The 19,509-nt window shown below is 47.8% G+C and overlaps 1 protein-coding gene across 3 annotated transcripts; it reads left to right on the top strand.

The window, feature by feature from the left end:
- The first annotated feature begins 3,556 nt into the window (after positions 1-3,556).
- On the top strand, positions 3,557-19,286 carry IGSF1 (immunoglobulin superfamily member 1). Of its 3 annotated transcripts, none has more exons than XM_006072633.4 (20): positions 3,557-3,668; positions 6,019-6,137; positions 6,284-6,310; positions 6,724-7,008; positions 7,368-7,655; positions 9,560-9,844; positions 10,086-10,379; positions 10,803-11,081; positions 11,402-11,522; positions 13,370-13,440; positions 13,537-13,569; positions 13,952-14,242; positions 14,548-14,826; positions 15,427-15,714; positions 16,476-16,763; positions 17,029-17,316; positions 17,492-17,779; positions 17,900-18,178; positions 18,571-18,694; positions 18,856-19,286. In XM_006072633.4, the coding sequence occupies exons 2-20, from the start codon at positions 6,068-6,070 to the stop codon at positions 18,989-18,991; spliced, it is 4,014 nt and encodes a 1,337-aa protein (XP_006072695.2). In that variant the 5' UTR covers positions 3,557-3,668; positions 6,019-6,067; the 3' UTR covers positions 18,992-19,286. The 3 variants fall into 3 exon arrangements, with proteins under 3 accessions (XP_006072695.2, XP_044792809.2, XP_044792810.2); XM_044936874.2 differs by having other exon boundaries at positions 13,522-13,569; XM_044936875.2 differs by lacking the exons at positions 17,029-17,316; positions 17,492-17,779 and having other exon boundaries at positions 13,522-13,569.
- The last annotated feature ends 223 nt before the right edge of the window (positions 19,287-19,509 follow it).

Here is a 19,509-nt window from a genome sequence, read left to right as displayed (position 1 = left end):
ACTATTCCCTAGTGCTGAGATTGAGATAAAATGAGTTCATATTTATAAAGCACTTAGTAGATACATTCACAGTGATTTCTTTCTCCTTTTTTGAATGTGCTGGGTCATTGTTACTGCACGGGCTTTTCTCTAGTTGCATCGAGGAGGGCTACTCTCCTGTTGCAATGAACATGCTTCTCTTGTTGTGGCACATGGGCTCTAGGGCACACAGGCTTCAGCAGTTGTGGCATGAGGGCTCAGTAGTTGCGGCTCCCAGGCTCTAGAGGACAGGCTCAATCATTGTGGTACAGGAGCTCAGTAGCTCCATGGCATGTGGGATTTTCCCAGATCAAGGATGGAATCTGTGTCTTCTGTGTCTCAGCACTGGCAGGCTGATTCTTTATCACTGAGCAACCAGGGAAACCATATCATAGTGATTTCTATACAAATCTTTTTTTTTTCTTTTTTTGAGGTTTTATTTTATTTATTTATTTAAATTTATTTATTTTAATTGGAGGCTAATTACTTTACTATATTGTACTGGTTCTGCCACACATCAAGATGAATCCGCCACAGGCATACACGCGTTCCCCATCCTGAACCCCCCTCCCACCTCCCTCCCTGTACCATCCCTCTGGGTCATCCCAGTGCACCAGCCCCGAGCATCCTGTATTGAACCTGGACTGGCAATTCATTTCTTATATGATATTATACGTGTTTCAGTGCCATTCCCCCAAATTGTCCCACCCTTTCCTTCTCCCACAGAGTCCAAAAGACTGTTCTTTACATCTGTGACTCTTTTGCTGTCTCCCATACAGGGTTATCATTACCATCTTTCTAAATTCCATATATATGCGTCAGTATACTGTATTGGTGTTTTTCTTTCTGGTTTACTTCACTCTGTATAATAGGCTCTGGTTTCATCCACCTCATTAGAACTGATTCACATGTATTCTTTTTAATGGCTGAGTAATACTCCATTGTGTATATGTCCCACAGCCTTCTTATCCATTCGTCTGCTGATGGACATCTAGGTTGCTTCCATGTCCTGGCTATTATAAACAGTGCTGCGATGAACATTGAGGTACATGTGTCTCTTTCAATTCTGGTTTCCTCAGTGTGTATGCCCAGCAGTGGGATTGCTGGATCATAAGGCAGTTCTATTTCCAGTTTTTTAAGGACTCTCCACACTATTCTCCATAGTGGCTATACCCAGCAACAGTGTAAGAGGGTTCTCTTTTCTCCACACCCTCTCCAGCATTTATTGCTTGTAGACTTTTGGATAGCAACCATTCTGACTGGTGTGAAATGGTACCTCATTTACAAATCTTTTTAAAATAGACATGGATATTTCCACCCTGACAGATAATGAAATGAAAAATGAAATGTTAGTAACTCAGTCATGTCCAACTCTTTGTGATCCCATGGAGTGTAGCTTACCAGGCTCCTCTGTCCATGGAATTCTCCAGACAAGAATACTGAAGTGGGTGGCCTCCTTCTCTATTCCCACTGCCCTGGTTTAGCCACACAGTAGGTGGCTCAGTGGTAAAGAATCTGCTTGCCATTGCAGGAGACGCAGGTTCAATCCCTGGGTTGGGAAGATCCCCTGGGGAAAGAAATGGCAACCCACTCCAATATTCTTGTCTGGGAAATCCCATGGACAGAGGAGCCTGGTGGGCTACAGTCCGTGGGGTTGCAAAAGAGTTGGACACGACTTACGACTGATCAACAGTAAATGGCTTGCTGTCCTCCGTGCCTTACTTGCTGGACGTTCCTGTTGCAATCCTCGGATTCCCACGGCACCTCCTTCTTTGACCATCTTCAACTTGTTCTCTATCACTGTTTACCCTCAGCCTACAAACTCCCTGAGAGCAGAAATTGCTATTCTTTCTGTATTGTCAGCATCTGGAACAATGCCTGGCACAAAGAAAATACTCAACAAACATGTGTTGAATTAATGAATGGTTGGCTGCTGTGTCCTAGTCAGCATGTAGTAGTTTATGGGGGGCGGGGGGTTCCATTCAGTCTTATCCAAAACTCTGTGTGATATTAAGTACAATTATTATCCCCATTTTACAAATAAGAAAATGAAGGCCTAGAGAGGTTAGATAACTTGTCCCCAGAATACCTATTTATATTGATATGGCTATTCTATTCATTTTTTTTTTTTGGCTATTCTATTCTAATCAATACTTTATAATGGTATGTAGGAATAGAGGATGGCAGGAAGCCACAACTGATATCCCCATGAAGACATGATATTCAGTTTTCCTATTAAAACAGATGTTGCTTTATTTTTATGTAGTTTGTTCTCAAATTACAGTATTTTTTCTTTAGATAAGTTTTAATCTTCTGTGAATGTAAAACTTGTACACAGAGAAAACTGTGTCATTTTCTTACAACAATCCATGATCTCTGAGTCCACTGAATGCTCTACTTGAATCCCATCATATAGTATATGTCAGGAGCTTTGGTTAGTGCCTCATTCACACATCATCATTTGAAAAAGTCGTTGATGGTCAACTAAATTTATGAATCATCTGCAGCACTGAAATCCTATTTCTCTGGGGCATTCGTGGAAAGCTGTACAGATTAATAGTAGTATTATTAGTGGTAGTAGACGGGGCAACAGCAGCACCTACGCTGTAGCAGGCCTACTGTGCTGCAAGCTTTACCTGCATTCTCCCATCGAAGCCCTGTGCAAACTTCTGGTGTTTGATTTTGCAGATGGGGAAACTGAGACTCAGAAAGTTTAACACACTTTCTGGAAGTCACTCAGCTCTGGAATAGCAGAACCAGACTGAAATCCAAATTTGTATTAATATGTTTAGCCTGGGCTTTTATCCCGTGCTGGACTTTGAAGGCTGTCCAAGTTACTCAATCCTCTTTGAGGTTCAGTTTCCTCGTCTGTAAAATTGAAGGAAGTAACACATCTTTTAGGGGCTACTATTTGGCTCAGACAGTAAAGCGTCTGCCCGCAATGCAGGAGACCCGGGTTCGATTCCTGGGTCGGGAAGATCCCCTGAAGGAAATGGCAATCCACTCCAGCACTCTTGCCTGGAAAATCCCATGGACGGAGGAGCCTGATAGGTTACAGTCCACGGGGTCGCAAAGAGTCGGACACGACTGAGCGACTTCACTTTCACTCACATGAAGATTAGAAATAATAGATGCCCAAGGCCTCAGAGGCACATAGTAGGCATTTAAGCCTTGGTGGCGGTGTTTATGCTTCAGTGGGGGTGTGAAAGAAAGATCTGAGATCCCTTTAAAGGCATTGGGGAGCTGGAGAGAAGGGATCTACAGCTTTGCCCGACTTGAGAACTGGCCCTCTCCTCTCCTGAATACAATGACCCAGTGAAACTCTGAGCGCTGAGCGAGGGGGTAGGGGCCTGAATTTGGCTCCAGCAACCCCTGCAGGGGATCGAGAGAGAGGCGGGAGCTGAGGAGGGGCGTGGAAATCCCGGCCGTCAGAGGACTGCAGGTGTTAGAGAGTTAGTGTAGGTGGACTCCCAGAGCCTGGCGGAGGGAGGCGGGGAGGTTGGAGCGGCCGGGAGGGCGGGGGAGAGAGGGAGGCGGGGCCCTGAGACTGAGAGGCTGTCCTTAGACTGCTCTTCTCGTGCCGGGCAGTTTGCGGCATCTGGAGGAGCTCACTGGAGAATCTCCAACAGCGGAGCGGGCCTTCAACTACCGTAAGTACCTGCAAATGCGCGCACAGTCCAGTGGCTGAAGATTAAATACTGCCCATCAGATCCTAAACAAAACCCCTAAATAATCTCCCTGAAGTAATTAATTGCTGTAAACTTACAGGCTCCCAAGTCTTTCCTCCCCGCACCCCCTCAGTCCTCCTTTTCTCCTTCCCTCCTCGGATCCCAGCCATGCCTCGCTGAGAATCTCTGGGCACTCAGATATCTTCCCTTTTCCTTCTCAGTCTTCCCTCAAAACCTCTAGCGGAACATGTACCCGGCACCCCGCCGAGCCCAAACCCTTTGATTCCTGGAATCCTCAAAGCCATGCAGGGGCGAGCCATTAGACATTTCGGGTCTTGCACCCTCAAAAGCACTGCGGCGCTGCCTAAGGGTGTGTGAAATGCTTGGGGTGGAGTAGAAGGGGAGGGAGAAAAGGCTAGACTGCCGAAGATGGGGGTGGGGGGAGTGTTGGGGTGGGGGGTAGCGTGAAAGGCCAAAAATGGGCGTGGCCAATTAACCCGAAGCGCGCAACTCCTTCCCTTGTTCCCTGGACGGAAGATTCCTTTTGGCTGGATATAAACGGTAGAGTTTCCTCAGGAGCTGGAGGAGGGGTCAACCATGCTAAGAAGCCCAGCTTCCCTTATTCCCCTCAAGCCCCCAGGAAGTGAAACCCTGGTTTAGGGGTCCACCTGGCAGGACTGGAATCTCAGATGGCCTTCCTGGGTGGAATCCCAGTTAAACCTTTCCCTTGGCAGTAAAACCTGAAGTCCCCCCCCCACCCCCCCCCACCCCACCCCCGCCAATAAACTGGCCCAAAGCCTCAGGGGAACAAAGCAACAGGGTGTCACCAAGACTGGGCCTGGGCCTGGGAGTCTGTAGGAGCTGAGATGGAAATAGCATCTTTAGGGTCCTATGCCAGGTTAATGTCCCTTTTGGGAAGAAAAATAGCCAGTTTTAAAGAACTGTTCACTATGTACCTAGCACTGTTCCGGTATTATCTCAGATTCAACACAACAACAAGGCTAGCTAGATATTAGATAAGAAAAGTTCAAAGAAGGTAATTTGAGCATCCTTCAATACAAAGTAAGAAATGCAAAGGGAAACTGTTCTTCCTTGGATCTCTGACTGTCCACCTGCTCCCTACAGCCCAGATGTTTGAATCTTCCCCCTTTTGCCTGCTCCTTCATCCCTCCTAGTCCTGGAGCAAATTAGAGCCTTTGATATCAGAATCAGTTTGGGAAAGCAAAAGCACCCCTTTCTGCTCTGGGAGCTGCCTTCATCCCACTCTTTTGAAATAGAATTAAACAGCTAGGGTCAGACACAACCTCAGACCCTAAGTAGAGAAGCGATAGAGGAGTCACCCTGAGTTTGTGTGATGAGCATACATCTTTCTTTGGCCAAAGGATACTCTGGGCCCAGGGTGGGTAGGGTAGGGTAGGAGAAAAGCATAAGGGGTCTACTTATGGACATGTAGAGCCTGTGGTCAATAGTGATTTTCAAGAAAATAAGAAAGCCTCCCTGAACTCAAATATTTTTGCCACATCACATTCCCTGAAATTCAATTCTTTTTTTTTTCCCCTTAGGGGCAGTGAACAAAAATGCTTATAAGTTTCGGGGTGCCAATAAATCATGTACATTTTATATCAATTAGTTCAAGTAATTTGATTCTCTAACACCTATTCAAAATGGAGGTTTTGAGCTTTGGACAGGGGATACAAAATAATAATGAAAGTAATACTAAATTTGAAGCATTTTACAGAAGGGAAAGCCTAGATGGGATGACACAGTAGAAGTGAGGGAGGGTGAGAAAGTGGGCGAGGGCTACCTCTGAAAGTTTAATTACTGGTTTTAGACCATAGGCATTGGAGTTCAACATGGATCTAAATTTTGGCTCTGATATTTAATATCTTTGACTTTGGGTAAATTATATCTCCTGCATAAGCCTCAGTTTCCTAGCCAGCAAAATGGGGATGTAGGACTCTTCCTTTCCTAGGTTGTTGGAGGACTCTGACAAAAAATATATATAAGAGTAAAGAATCCGAAAAGTTGACTCTACACCTCCCATCTCCCTCACACCTTGGGCTTCTGCTGGCCTGGATTAGGTCACACTCTGGGCCTCTGAGACCCGAGGGACAGACAGACATTTCAATAAGTCTGATATGGTAGATAGACCAGCAAAGACCTTGAGTGGAAGAAGGGGGAAGTGGGGAAAGGGAACAAAGAGAACGAGTAGCTGATAACCCTGCATGCCTGTGGGGGAGTGGAAGGTAGGTGCTCGGGTGCAACTTAGTGATCCAAACTAAACTTTCAGGAGAAGGAGCAATCCCCTGAGTAAAAATACTTCTGCTTTTAGATCTCACCGCCTTCTGAGGGGCAAAGCCCTTCAAGACTCCGGAGGCTCCATGACCCTCGACAGGCCAGGGGAAGGGGCCACCATGCTGCAGACATTCACTCTCTTACTCTTTTGTGCTGGTGAGTACATGGAAGGCGTGGCGGGGCAAGTGACCCTGTCACAGGCACCCCTGTGGGTGCCCCTTGGGGAGGGAATGGAGAATACTGAGGTTTGATGGTGATTGGGACAATGAGGGGTTCTCCTTTACCATAATCTCTCTTTTCAGGACTGAGTCTGGGTGTGACACCAATGGGTAAGTGAGTCCTGCCACATCAACTACCTTCCTTCCTGAAGGCTGCAAGACACTGAACTGCCTCCATGGCCCCGGACATAACTGCCTCGAGATGCCAAAGGCAGTTTCCAGACTCAGCTTGTTAGGAATCAGGACTGCTCACTTCATGACTTGGTTTCCCACAAAATAGTAAAGACTTTGTCTCTTGCACTTTGTTCCCCAATTCATTTGAATTCCTTGAAACAATGTCCTACGGTCCCTATCCCACCCTCCGCCCTCCCATAAAAGCACACACCCCTGTCCCCAAGGAAAGACCACAGGAGGAATCGGGGACGGGGGGTTGGGGCTAATTTAAAGGGGACATTGCAGGGGGCCTGTTATGGGAGGGAGAGGGTTGGAACTGCTGACATCTTTGTTTTCTTTGGGAATGACAGCAGTGATGCCATCTCAACCGGAGCTGTGGATAGAGTCCAACTACCCCCAGGCCCCTTGGGAGAACATCACACTCTGGTGCAAAAGCCCCTCTCAGATTTCAAGCAAGTTCTTGTTGCTGAAGGATAAGACACAGATGACCTGGATCCGCCCTTCCCGAAAGACCTTCCAAGTTTCATTCCCCATCGGTGCCCTTACTCAGGCAAATACAGGTCTTTACAGGTGCTGCTACTGGAAGGAGACAGGCTGGTCAGAGCCCAGTAAAGTTTTAGAGTTGGAGGCACCAGGTAAGAAGACAGAGAGAGATAATCAAGAATAAACTCCAACTCCTGGAACTCAAACTTGCCTTCCCAGAGCAGGGTTTGTTTAATTCATTCATTTGCCTCAATCGCTTGCACACATAATACAGATATTCCACAGTTGGTAAATAAGGGTCTCATCTCTATAGGTAATGTAGAGTGAGGCTGCAGACTCTGGAATGGATCTAGAGGGCAAGCTCCTCAACCTAGGGGATACTCTAGATGGGGAAAGAGGGGTGACAAATAAGGATCATACCAGGAAGACTCATTTAAGTAGAGCTCTCTGCTGCTTCCTGAGCCGCACTACCCTTGCTCTACCTGAATTCCAGTTCATTCTCTCCTTCCAGGCCAGCTGCCCAAGCCCATCTTCTGGATCCAGACTGAGACCTCCCCTCTTCCTGGATGTAATGTTAACATACTCTGTCATGGCTGGCTGCAGGATTTGGTATTCATGCTGTTCAAAGAGGGATATGCGGAACCCGTGGATTACCAAGTCCCAACTGGGAGAGTGGCCATATTCTCCATTGCCAACATGACACCTGAGAGTGAAGGGGTTTACATCTGCCGCACTCATATCCAGATGCTCCCTACCCTGTGGTCAGAGCCCAGCAACCCCCTGAAGCTGATTGTAGCAGGTGGGTGTGGCTATGGCTGCTGGGGTCTGATGATCATTGTCCCCGGGATCATGGTTGGATGAGCCAGGGTTTCTGATATGACTTTCCTTGCCCAGTTCTCTGCAAGGCCCATGAGCTAGAGTCATTTGATATTTTACTGAGATGCAAATGAGAATCACACATGCTAGGAGGCAGCTGTCTGGAAGCCAATCACTTGGCTAGTGAGTGAGTCCAGCCAAATGTCCAGCAGCTTCAGCTCATCACAGCTTTGTTGTTCTCTATTTGTTGAAAATCATGTGTTCATTCATTCATTTGGCTAATGTTTATTGAGCACTTAATATGTGCCAGGCACTGCCACTGCAGTCATGTAAACTGATTTTTTTTATTTAAATGTATTTTTATTCTATTTGTGATTTTTATTTTTAAGTGTGGAAAACAGTGAATTGCTTGTGCTAGCGATAAAAAGAAACAAAAAATGACAAGGAAAGTGATAGTTCATATTTCAGAAATGGTTTTATAAATGAATTTAGTCTTGTATATACAGACCCAGTAAGGCAGTACCAAGCTTTAAACACAGTAGAAGGTTCTTCCAAACGCCTAATGTTAGACCCACACCCCACCCCCAACTCCTCCACCCCATAGCCCAGATGCTTCTAGACAGAATTGGCCACACTTGCTTTAGTTCCTTCATCAAGTTAAATAGGCTTCGGGAAGGCTGTGGTGCTACAGAAAATACCCTGGACTTAGAAGTTGTAATCCTAGTTTCTAGTTCCACCTCTGACACCACCTCCCTGTGTGATATTGAGCAAGTTGCTTTAACTCTGTGTTTCAGTTTCCCCCACTCTAAAATGGGATAACGGTACCTACCTGATCCACTGTATGATGCCTCTCTGTGCCTCAGTTTTCTCATTTGCAAAATTGGTATAATCGTAATACCTACCTCACAGGGTTGTTGTGAGGATTTGCCTAATATGTGTACAGTGCCTGGCATATAAGTTCTCAATAAATGGTAGATATTAATTTTATTAGTATAGCTTTTTATTGAGGATCAAAGAACAAGAGCCTGTCTGTTTGAACTGCGTGTTATGGATGCTTGTTGTACGAATGTCTTTCTGGTATAGATCCCACTAACACACACTGCTGCAGTGACCTGTTCACAGGTGACCCCACTAGGCTCTGAGCACTTGGCCAACAGGGACTGTGTCTGTCTCCTTTACTTGTTTACCCCTAGACCTCCATGATGCCTGATGTATCCTCAATGCTTAATGAACCTATGATAGAGCTGATCCTTCCAATAATGGGTGGGTGGGCCTACCTGGGATTGGGGTGGGTAAGAAGGAGTGCTTTGGGAGTGAGGTTTACCTTCTGTTTTGTAGTTTAATCTCTTTGGAGAAACAATACATGAAAATGAGGGTGTGGCCCCATTAACAAATGTTTGTTTGGTTTGCAGACTTACTGGCCAATCCCGACTTACTGGCCTCTTTCAGTCTCCTCTGGAAAGTAGGGTTTTCTGTGAACTGAATGTGTTCAAAAGCCATCCTTAATACTGCAGTAACATTCATGCTTTATGAAGAAGGAATCAAAGTAATTTTCAGAAGTTTGGTTTCTTGGGTGATTGGAAGAACCACATTTGGCATTTCAGAGACCTAAAGATACAGGGAATTACAAATGTAGATACTCCACTGAGACATACCCCTATACATAGTTAGAGCTCAGTGCAGTGATAGAGTCTGGTGAGAGGGAAGGAGTGGGAGTGAACTTCCCCTTGGTTACCTTCTGGAAGAGGCAGAGATTCAGGGAAGAGTGAGGGAGCACAGGGTAAACTTCAGCTACCACTTGCTATCTAAAGAAAGTAGGAAAATGAAACCAGAATATGATGAGGACGAATCACCCTACTTCTAACTCAGGGTCTCTTCGCTTTCTAGGACTCTATCCCAAACCAACTCTGACAGCCTACCCTGGGCCCATCATGGCACCGGGAGAAAGCCTTAATCTCAGGTGCCAAGGGCCAATCTATGGAATGACCTTTGCATTAATAAGGCTTGAAGACTTGGAGAAGTCCTTTTACCTCAAGAGGCCAATAAAAAATGAGGCATATTTCTCCTTCCGGGCATTGAAAATCCACGATGCTGGCCATTACCTCTGTTTTTACTATGATGGATCATACAGGGGTTCACTCCTCAGTGATATCCTGAAAATCTGGGTAACTGGTAAGAGAGGGGGCTGCTATGGGACCTATGTTAGGGGGTAAGGGTGTTCGGCTCTCTTTGGGCCCACTGGAGAACTTCATCTTGCAGCCAGGGTTAATGGTGGGGGAAGGAGCAGAATTTGTATAACTGGGCTTAGGGTGGGATTTGCCAAGGGTGGACTGGAAGAAAAGGAAAAGAACCTTAACTAGTGGCAGGGGTAAGTCAGACTTATTGGCCTTTGATATTTTGGGTCTCATCCTAGACACTTTCCCCAAGACCTGGCTACTTGCTCAGCCCAGTCCTGTGGTCCAGATGGGTCAGAATGTGAGTCTGTGGTGTCGAGGGCCAGTGGATGGAGTGGGGCTTGCACTCTATAAGAAAGGAGAAGACAAACCACTTCAACTCTTGGATACCACCAGTATCTATGATGATACATCATTCTTCCTCAACAATGTGACTTCTAGTGATGCTGGCATCTATAGCTGCCGCTATCTCCTCTCCTGGAAGACCTCCCTCAGAATGACGTCACACAATACCGTGGAGCTTGTGGTTGTAGGCAAGTGCTAACAACTATTCTTTATTTTTATCTTCATTCCAGGATTTACGAGCCAAAGAAAACCAGACTAGGAGGGTGGTTTTCTCCAAAACTTTAGGGAACTTCTCTCCCAGTATTGTTACTCAAACCTTACCTCTAGGCACGGACAAGCCCCGATGGGACTCCTAGAAAACTTACTTTCCTTAAGACCCAGGGAAAACTACAGGTATTGTTAAGTTTCTGATTGAAGGGAGGAGCCTAGAAGTCTTTAAAGGATCAAGTAATGGGCCAAGGAATTCTGATGCACAGTCAAATTTTGAAGCCACTGATCTAGTAGAGTGGAAAAAAAGAGAAGACCAAATAAGGAGATGAGAAACATTTGTTGAGAGGAGGCAATGAGTTCAAAGTCACTTGTTCTAACTCTGGTCTCTGGATTGGTTGCAGATAAGCCCCCCAAACCCTCCCTGTCAGCCTGGCCCAGCACCGTGTTCAAGCTAGGAAAGGCCATCACCCTTCGGTGCCGAGTACCTCATCCAGTTCTTGAGTTTTGTCTGGAATGGGAAGAAAGAGCAACATCCCAAAAATTCTCAGTGGATGGAGACTTCATCATCAGTAATGTTGAAGGGAAAGGCACAGGGACCTACAGTTGCAGCTATCGCATAGAGGCACACCCTAACATCTGGTCACATCGCAGTGAGCCTCTGAAACTGATGGGGCCAGCAGGTGAGAGGAAAACTCTTCATAGAGGTGCCCCCACCATGCCTTTGGCCATGATACCCCTGGGATCCCAAAGCAATGCCCAGCAGGATATGGAAAGGGTAGTCGGGGGCTGGTTTGGGCATCTTTCTCCTGGAGTGGTCTCACGATCACTCAAAGGCAGTGAGCAGGATACTTTCAAGGGTCCCTCTCTTTACATAAAAGAAGGTCACTTTTGCTTCAACTTCCCTTTACCTGCAGTAACCAGATTCCCCTCTCCCCCATGAATGTGTTCATCTGTCCCTGTCCCCATCAAGGTCCCTGTTTCTGGTCTTCTCTGGTCACAGGCTTTCTCACCTGGAATCACGTTCTGAATGAAACTATCAGGTTGTTTCTAATCATTCAGCTTGTTGCCTTGCTGTTTGTAGTGCTGTGGATAAGGTGGAAGTGTCAGAGACTCAGAATCAGGTAACTGTCTTATCCCAATCCCCTGCTCCTAAATCTAGCTGAGTTCAGGCTCCCCAGAGGTTCAGGAATGGGGTGTGCTGCAGTTGAGACAAGCCCCCTGGGCACACCCTTTGCATCCTCTACCTTCAGGGATGAAGATACAAGGTTTTCTCATTCCAGCCGTTTCTCTTTCATTTCATGGAGGGGTCAGCACCCCTACCAGAGGGTAGAGAAATGAATATTTCTCAGAGGCTGAAAGAAGTCCTCAGAACCTCATTCACTGATCCCCCCCCCCCGAGGAGGGTGCCCAAATCTCCCTCCCAAGCCACCTTGCCTCTCACAGATGATCGATGTCTTCCACATTAACTTCATCTGAACTTTTTTTTTTTAAGAACTGACACTGTCCTGTCTCCCAGGATGTTATCCAACTCCCATCCCAACTATTCAGCCTTACTTCAGCTCTCAAGGGCTAGCAAGCCTTGTAGTCCATCCTCACTGCTATGGAAGCTAGTGTCTCTGCCACTCTGGCCCCCAACCACTGTGCAGAGCCTTCTGAGAATAGAGCCTTAGCCTGGGTTGGCAGCTGATGAGAGAATGGATTGGGTCAGGGAATCAGGCTGCTTCCCCTGATCCATAAAGTGTCAAGTCAAACAGGTTCTCCTGCTGTTTACTTTTATTATTTTGTGTCTCCTGGGTCATCCCCTTCTCTCCTTTATCCTTATATCCTTGTGCTCAGGCTATTCTGCCCCAAAATGAGAAATGACAGCTCCTAGCTTGGTGGGGGCTTCTGCTCCTGAATGCCACTTTCCCCCACTCTCTGATCCTGGCTGTACCCCTCCCCCACCATGAGCAGAGGCCTTTGTGTGCCTGGGAGTATTCAATACACAGTGGATGATGACTATGATTGTGTGTGTCTGTGTTCTCCTCTGAGATCTGAGGGACAGAGTGCTTGGGTAATGGGAAGAGAGCCACCTAAACCTTCTGCAAAACCACTACCCCTTTTGAGCTTTCAAAACGTTTCATTGGGGGTCAGGTTCACAGAATCTGTTCTGAGCTCCACATACACTGTGGTAGCCTTCAAGCCAGGGGTTAGAAAAAAATGTAGCTTCAAGTGCCCCCCACCTCAGCCCAGGACCACTGCATCAAAGAATGATTTCAGAAACCAGATGTTGGAGAAGGCAGTTTGAAAAGCATGTTGTCCTGACCAGGAAGGAAGGTCAGTGTTTTCTAAGTCAAAATTGTCAGGTAGATGTTGGCCTAATATAAGCTAAATCTATAGGATCTGAATCTATAGGACCTGAAGCTGCTGCACATTTCTAGTCATGATCTGGGTCGGGGTAGAGAGATCCCACTGCTGCTGCCTAAGCAACCCTTCCACAACAAAGGCAGGTGAGGTAGGTCAGTTGGAGGACCAATAGTGCCATAATAAACACTGCTTCCAAACTTAAACTTGATGACTGAGAAACACCCAAGATTTCTCCCTCTGGCCCCACACCCACCACCCAGAGCTTCCGATCACACTGAGCTCCAGGGGTTCTGAGAGCTGGAGTTACAAAGGTATTTTCACATCTGACATCTCAATTCCAGCAACGGCCTAATCAGGGGCCTTGGGGAGCTGACATTTGATACTGTCTGGGGAGGGGGGAGGGGCGGGGGCCCGTGGGTCATGAAAGAGCAAGAGGTTTGTAGGTGGTGAGGCCCTCAAAGAGAAAAGTCATCAATGTCAGAAAAGATGATATCCCATTATTCTGGCCATATCCAATCCCTATTGGGTAGCAAGTAAGCCAATGACATAAATTGCCGCCCCCTTCTCTCCGCCCTCCCCCTAATCCCAGCAACTCCTCTCATCTCTTTTCTGGTCTTGCTAGAGAAGCCTGGTTGCTGGGAACAGCTCAAGGGGTCACCATGCTCTTCATACTCACAGCTCTTCTCTGCTGTGGTGAGTACAAGGGGGTGGGGAAGGGGCCTGGGCAGAAGGCCGGGGTGAAGTCCCATGGGGGAGGGGGCAAAGCCCTGGCAGCAATTTCTTTTGCAGGACTGTGCGCTGGGGTATTGACAGAAGAGACTGGTGAGTTTTTCCTGCTCCAGACTGGGACATTCCTCCCTGGAGATCCGAAATAACTACAGAGTGTCAGTGTCAGTGGCCAGGGAGTGACTGGTTGGGAGGGAAGGGCAGCCAGGAAGGGGCACTTTGCTGAAGCTGCTGGCAAAATTCAGCCTCCAACTCTGCTTTTCTGCCTGCAAAATTTCCCCCAAGCTTCTGCATTTTTCTGAGGCTCGGCTGAGACATCAGCGTCTTCTTTCCCCAGCACCTGCAGAAGGGAGGAAAGAGTTTGGATTGGGGTTGAAAGGGGAGGTGGGCAGTGTGATCTGGGGAGGGGGGTTCAAGGGCAAGGAAAGGGGGAGGGGCAGGGGAGGGAGGATGGCTTCATTAACTCTGCTGTTTCTAGAAATAATCATGCCAACCCCTAAGCCTGAGCTGTGGGCAGAGACCAACTTCCCTCTGGCCCCGTGGAAGAACTTAACCCTCTGGTGCAGAAGCCCTTCTGGTTCAACTAAGGAGTTCGTGTTGCTGAAGGATGGCACCGGGTGGATCGCAACTCGCCCGGCCTCAGAGCAGGTCCGGGCTGCCTTCCCCCTTGGAGCTCTGACCCAGACTCACACCGGGAGTTACCACTGCCATTCCTGGGAGGAGATGGCTGTGTCTGAGCCCAGTGAGGCACTTGAGCTGGTGGGCACAGGTAAGAAAAGGCCGAGGGTCCGCTCGGCACAATCCCTGGTGCCCCTGGGACTCCAGCACTGCTTCGAAGCATGGGGAAATGCTCAGATATCCAGAGCCCAAGGGACTTCTGCTGCCTGTAGGAGAGGAGGGGCACTGAGATGGGGGGAGGGGGTGGGGAGGAGAGTTGAGAGGAGACTGACAGGAAGAGCCAAGGCCCGGCCAGGATGGATCTCTGTTTTGCGGACCAAGTGACTCTGTGTGTCCCATCTGGGCACCTCCTAACTTGGGACTCCTTCTCCTTGTCCTCCCTGTTTTGTTTTCTAGATATCCTCCCCAAGCCTGTCATCTCTGCTTCCCCCCCAATTCGGGGCCAGGAGCTGCAAATCCGCTGCAAAGGATGGCTGGCAGGCATGGGGTTTGCTCTGTACAAGGAGGGAATGCAGGAACCCGTCCAGCAACTTGGTGCCGTTGGGAGAGAAGCCTTCTTTACAATCCGGAGAATGGAGGATAAAGACGAAGGCAATTATAGCTGCCGAACTCACACTGAAAAGCGCCCCTTCAAGTGGTCTGAGCCTAGTGAGCCCCTGGAGCTTGTCATAAAAGGTAGAGCTGAAAGGGGTGTGTGAGGGAGGAGGGGGGGAGCAAAGCTCCAGGTCAGACGCTCCTTTCCCCACAGCGAACTTTGCTGTTGGTCCTAGGAGCCTGTGTCCAATCTTAGAGCCAGGCAGGCGTGGCGCTGGGAGTGCCAGGGCCTCTGGCTGCACGATATTAATAGCCATAATCGTTATTAATAGCTGGGGTTTGTGGAGGGTGATTTAATTTTTCTAATTATTTTCATATCAATTATCTCATTTAGCTATAGAGCAAATACTCAAAGGAGGTGGATCAGGTACCATTTCCCCTTCTTGTCCCAATGGGCAAACTGAGGCTCAGGGAATCAGCAGAGCCCCAGTAACTATCCACTCTTTTAGCTAGCTTCTGCTGACAGTGAGGATTAGATTTGAGGAGGTGAGGGGTGGGGTGAGGGGGTCCCTGTGAAAAGTCTATCCTCAAAGTGGTTTTGCCTGGATTTTTAAATGCACCTTCTTCTGAATGAAATACTATAGGAAGCCAAGCTGCTTTCTGGAACCAATATTTACCATATTATCTAGCTTGCTTTCTATTGATTTGGTTTTGGTTATGTTTGTTTTTTTTGCCTTCTAGAAATGTACCCCAAGCCCTTCTTTGAGACATGGACCAGTCCTGTGGTGACTCCTGGTTCCCGGGTGACTTTCAATTGCTCCACCCCCCAGCAGCACATGAGCTTTATTCTTTACAAAGATGGAAGTGAAGTAGCATCCAGTGACAGTTCCTGGGCAAGTCTGGGAGCCAGTACAGCCCACTTTCTGATCATTTCGGTGGGCATTGGTGATGGAGGGAATTACAGCTGCCGTTATTATGACTTTGCCATCTGGTCGGAGCCTAGTGACCCCGTGGAACTCGTGGTGACAGGTCAGGACTGGGGAAATGCAGGCGGAGGTGGTACTGTCCCTGGGACAATGGGCGGGAGGGATGTCAGTGGGAGAGGAAGAGGTGCCCCTTCTAAAGGTCACCAAGAGTGTGCTCAGGACAGTGCCTGCGTGTGGTAAACAGTCCATGTAAGGCAAATGCTTATGTTATCACTAATACGGGAAGATGAGAAGAAGGAGGAAAATAATCCACTTCTGGGGAAAGAAATGAGGCAGATGGGGATGTTTCACATGTTGCCCTGTTTCTGAAGTCTTTCTGTAGCCTGGCCTTGAGCTTTAGGCCCAAGGTCCACTTTTTCTTTAGCTGGACTACCAGATATTGGTGGGCTGGATGGCCCTCAGAGAAAGGGCAAAGACCCTGAAGTGTCAACTGCATATTATGCAGCCATTACAAATGATAGTTTTCAAAGGCTGTTTAACGTCCTAGGAAAATGTTTACAATATAAAGTGAAAAATATTAAACTATACAACTGTGTATACAGTAAGCCCAATCATACAAATAGTTATAGCTACAATGACATAGGCTTGTACAAAAATAAATGGGAAGTAATCCAGAAACATGTACAAAAAATGGCCATCTTTGAGTAGTAGAATTGTACTGTCATTGGTTTTTTTCCTATATTTTCTAGTTTTCTACAATAGGCATATGTTGTTCCTTATAATAACACTAAAAAATAAAAAAAAAAAACAGTGCTCAGAATGTGTGAGGCAGGATTCTCTCATGTGTGTTCTCTTTAATTTCAGAATTCTACCCCAAACCCACTCTCCTGGCACACCCAGGTCCCGTGGTTCTTCCTGGGAAGAATGTGACCCTGCGTTGCCAAGGGGCTTTCCAGGGCATGAGGTTTGCCCTCCTGCAAGAGGGAACCCCGGGTCCCTTACAGTTCCGGAGTGCCTCGGGAAACTCGGCTGACTTCCTCCTCCATACTGTTGGAGCAGAGGATTCTGGGAACTACAGCTGTGTCTACTTTGAGACCACTATGTCAAACAGGGGATCATATCTCAGCAAGCCTCTTATGATCTGGGTGACTGGTAAGGACAGACAAGACATGGGACTGGGACAGAAGCAACTGGAGTAGGGGTTCAGTTCAGTTCAGTTCAGTCGCTCAGTCGTGTCCGACTCTTTGCGACCCCATGAACCACAGCACGTAGGGGTAAGGGAGGGTAATCCCTCTTGGAAGGCTAGGCTAGGCTAGGACATGGAGGGGAACGGTTGTGTCTGGAAGGAGAAAGATAAAGGATTAATTCAGTGATAAGTTTGCATACTCACCACTTTCCATCTTTGGTCTCTTCCTAGACACATTCCCCAAGCCACGGTTGTTTGCTGAGCCCAGTTCTGTGGTTCCCGTGGGGCAGAACGTTACTCTCTGGTGCCAAGGGCCAGTACATGGAGTAGGGTACATTCTGCACAAAGAAATAGAAGCCACTTCAGTGCAGCTCTGGGGATCCACCAGTAATGACGGGGCCTTCCCCATCACCAACATATCTGGTGCGAGCATAGGTCGTTACAGCTGCTACTACCACCCTGACTGGACCAGCCTTATCAAGATACAGCCTAGCAACACCCTGGAACTCATAGTCACAGGTAAGGGGAAGATGCTCTGGAGTGGGAAGGGGAGTACTGGCAGATAGTTCACGGGAAATGGTTTTCCAAAAGCTCAAGGAGAGGCAGGCAGTAACTCTCCTCTTTATTGAGACTTCAGGGGTGATGCCCTGGTAAGTGGCGACCTCTCTATGAACCAAGAGTTCATTTCTTCTAGGTTTGCTCCCCAAACCCAGCCTATTAGCCCAACCTGGTCCCATGGTGGCCCCTGGAGAAAACATGACTCTTCAATGTCAAGGGGAACTGGCAGACTCAACATTTGTCCTGTTGAAGAAAGATATTCAAGAGCCTTTAAAGCAACAGAGGCCAAATGGGTACAGGGCTGACTTCTGGATGCCAGCAGTGAGCAGTGAAGATTCTGGGGTGTACAGCTGTGTGTATTATTTGGATTCTGCTCCCCTTGCAGCTTCTAATCACAGTGACTCCCTGGAGATCTGGGTGACTGGTAAGGTCTTGGAGATTTCAGTAAGACTCTAGCTTTTGTAGTTTTTTTAGTAGTTATCCCTAAGGGGATAAAGGGCTGGGTTCGAGGCCATTTCTAACTCTGTATCCTGGTTGGTTGCAGACAAGCCCCCTAAACCCTCCTTATCAGCCTCTCCCGGCACTGTGTTCAAGCTCGGAAAGGACATCACCCTTCAGTGCAGAGGGCCCCTGCCAGGTGTGGAATTTGTCCTGGAACATGATGGAGAAGAAGCACCTCAACAGTTCTCAGAGGATGGAGACTTTGTCATCAATAATGTAGAAGGAAAGGGCATTGGAAACTACAGCTGCAGCTACCGTCTGCAGGCCTACCCCGATATCTGGTCAGAGCCTAGCGATACTCTGGAGCTGGTGGGGGCCGCAGGTGAGATGCTAATCCCTCCATGACTCTGGCCTGACACCCCTGGGACCCCGGAGACAGTCTCCGTGGAGGCAGGCCACACGTGGAAGGGGAGGCGTTTGGAGTCAGAGACCTCAAGTGTGGTCATTTTCTTCTCCTAGGGATGGTAAGGAGGTGGAACCTCAGATTCACTCAAAGATAGTGACAAGGATACTTTCAATGCATCTTCCACCCCACAAGGGAGGGCTGCCTCTGCCTCAGCAGAAGCACTGCCTCTGACCACCCCATCTGTTTTCCCAACATGTGGTTCCCAAGTGAACCCCAGAGGAGGCCAGATGAAGGGGCAGCAAGAGAGCAAGGGGAACACACGTGCACTAAACTCTATGGCATTGGTTTCTGCTCTTTTATCATCACAGGGCCTGCTGCTCAGGAATGCACTGTGGGGAACATTGTCCGAAGTACCCTGATCGTGGTGGTGATTGTAGCTTTGGGGGTGGTGCTAGCCATAGAGTGGAAGAAGTGGCCTCGACTCCGAACCAGGTAATTGCCTCATGTCAGCCTCCTGCTGTAAACCCAGGGCTTCTGTGAAAACAATGATCCAAATGCTCCTCTAGCATCTGAGCCCCATAACGCAGCCTGTTTTCAAGTTGATGGCTCTGTATCCTCCCTTAGTCCTGTTTTTTTTTTCTTTCTCTACACAGGGGCTCAGAGACAGATGGAAGAGACCAGACCATAGCCCTGGAAGAGTGTAACCAAGAAGGAGACCTCGGCACCAGCACCGACTCTCCCTCATCAGTCTCTCAGGGCACTTCAGTAGAGCAGCCAGTCCCGATATAATCATCTCCTACTTCACAAGAGCGTTCCTCTCTTCTTTTTTTTATCCTCAGAGACCTGCAAATCTGACTGGTTTCCCCAGGAGTCCACGCCACCTACTGTTCCTTGGCCACTAATCACCGGAGATGGGTCAAGGGGATTTTAGGAACTGAGAGCTCTACCAGGGTGAGAGGTTTCCTGAAGAGAGATTTCCCACCCCTGTAATTCCTCACTGTACTGATTTACTGGTGCATGAAAATCTATTAAAAATGTATTCTTCTGAATAAAGAGAGTATTCACTATTTAACTGCAAAAACTATGGCAGCGGTTTTCCATTGGTTTGTTATTTAAGATTTAGCAAAAAATCGTGTATTGGAGCTGACCTGCATGGCACAGTAAGAGAGCAGGGGGCTGCTAGCACAGAGAAATGAGCTCAAGGATAGTGTCAGGGAGGAGGGAAAGCTCCAACATGTCCAGTTTGGTTTCAGACATGGTTACTGAACAGAATGTCCTGTCATCCCTTCATTCTCCATTTCATTACT

This window comes from Bubalus bubalis, chromosome X, assembly GCF_019923935.1.
Source record: "Bubalus bubalis isolate 160015118507 breed Murrah chromosome X, NDDB_SH_1, whole genome shotgun sequence".
Lineage (NCBI taxonomy): Eukaryota > Metazoa > Chordata > Mammalia > Artiodactyla > Bovidae > Bubalus > Bubalus bubalis.
This window is presented reverse-complemented; position numbering and strand designations above follow the sequence as displayed.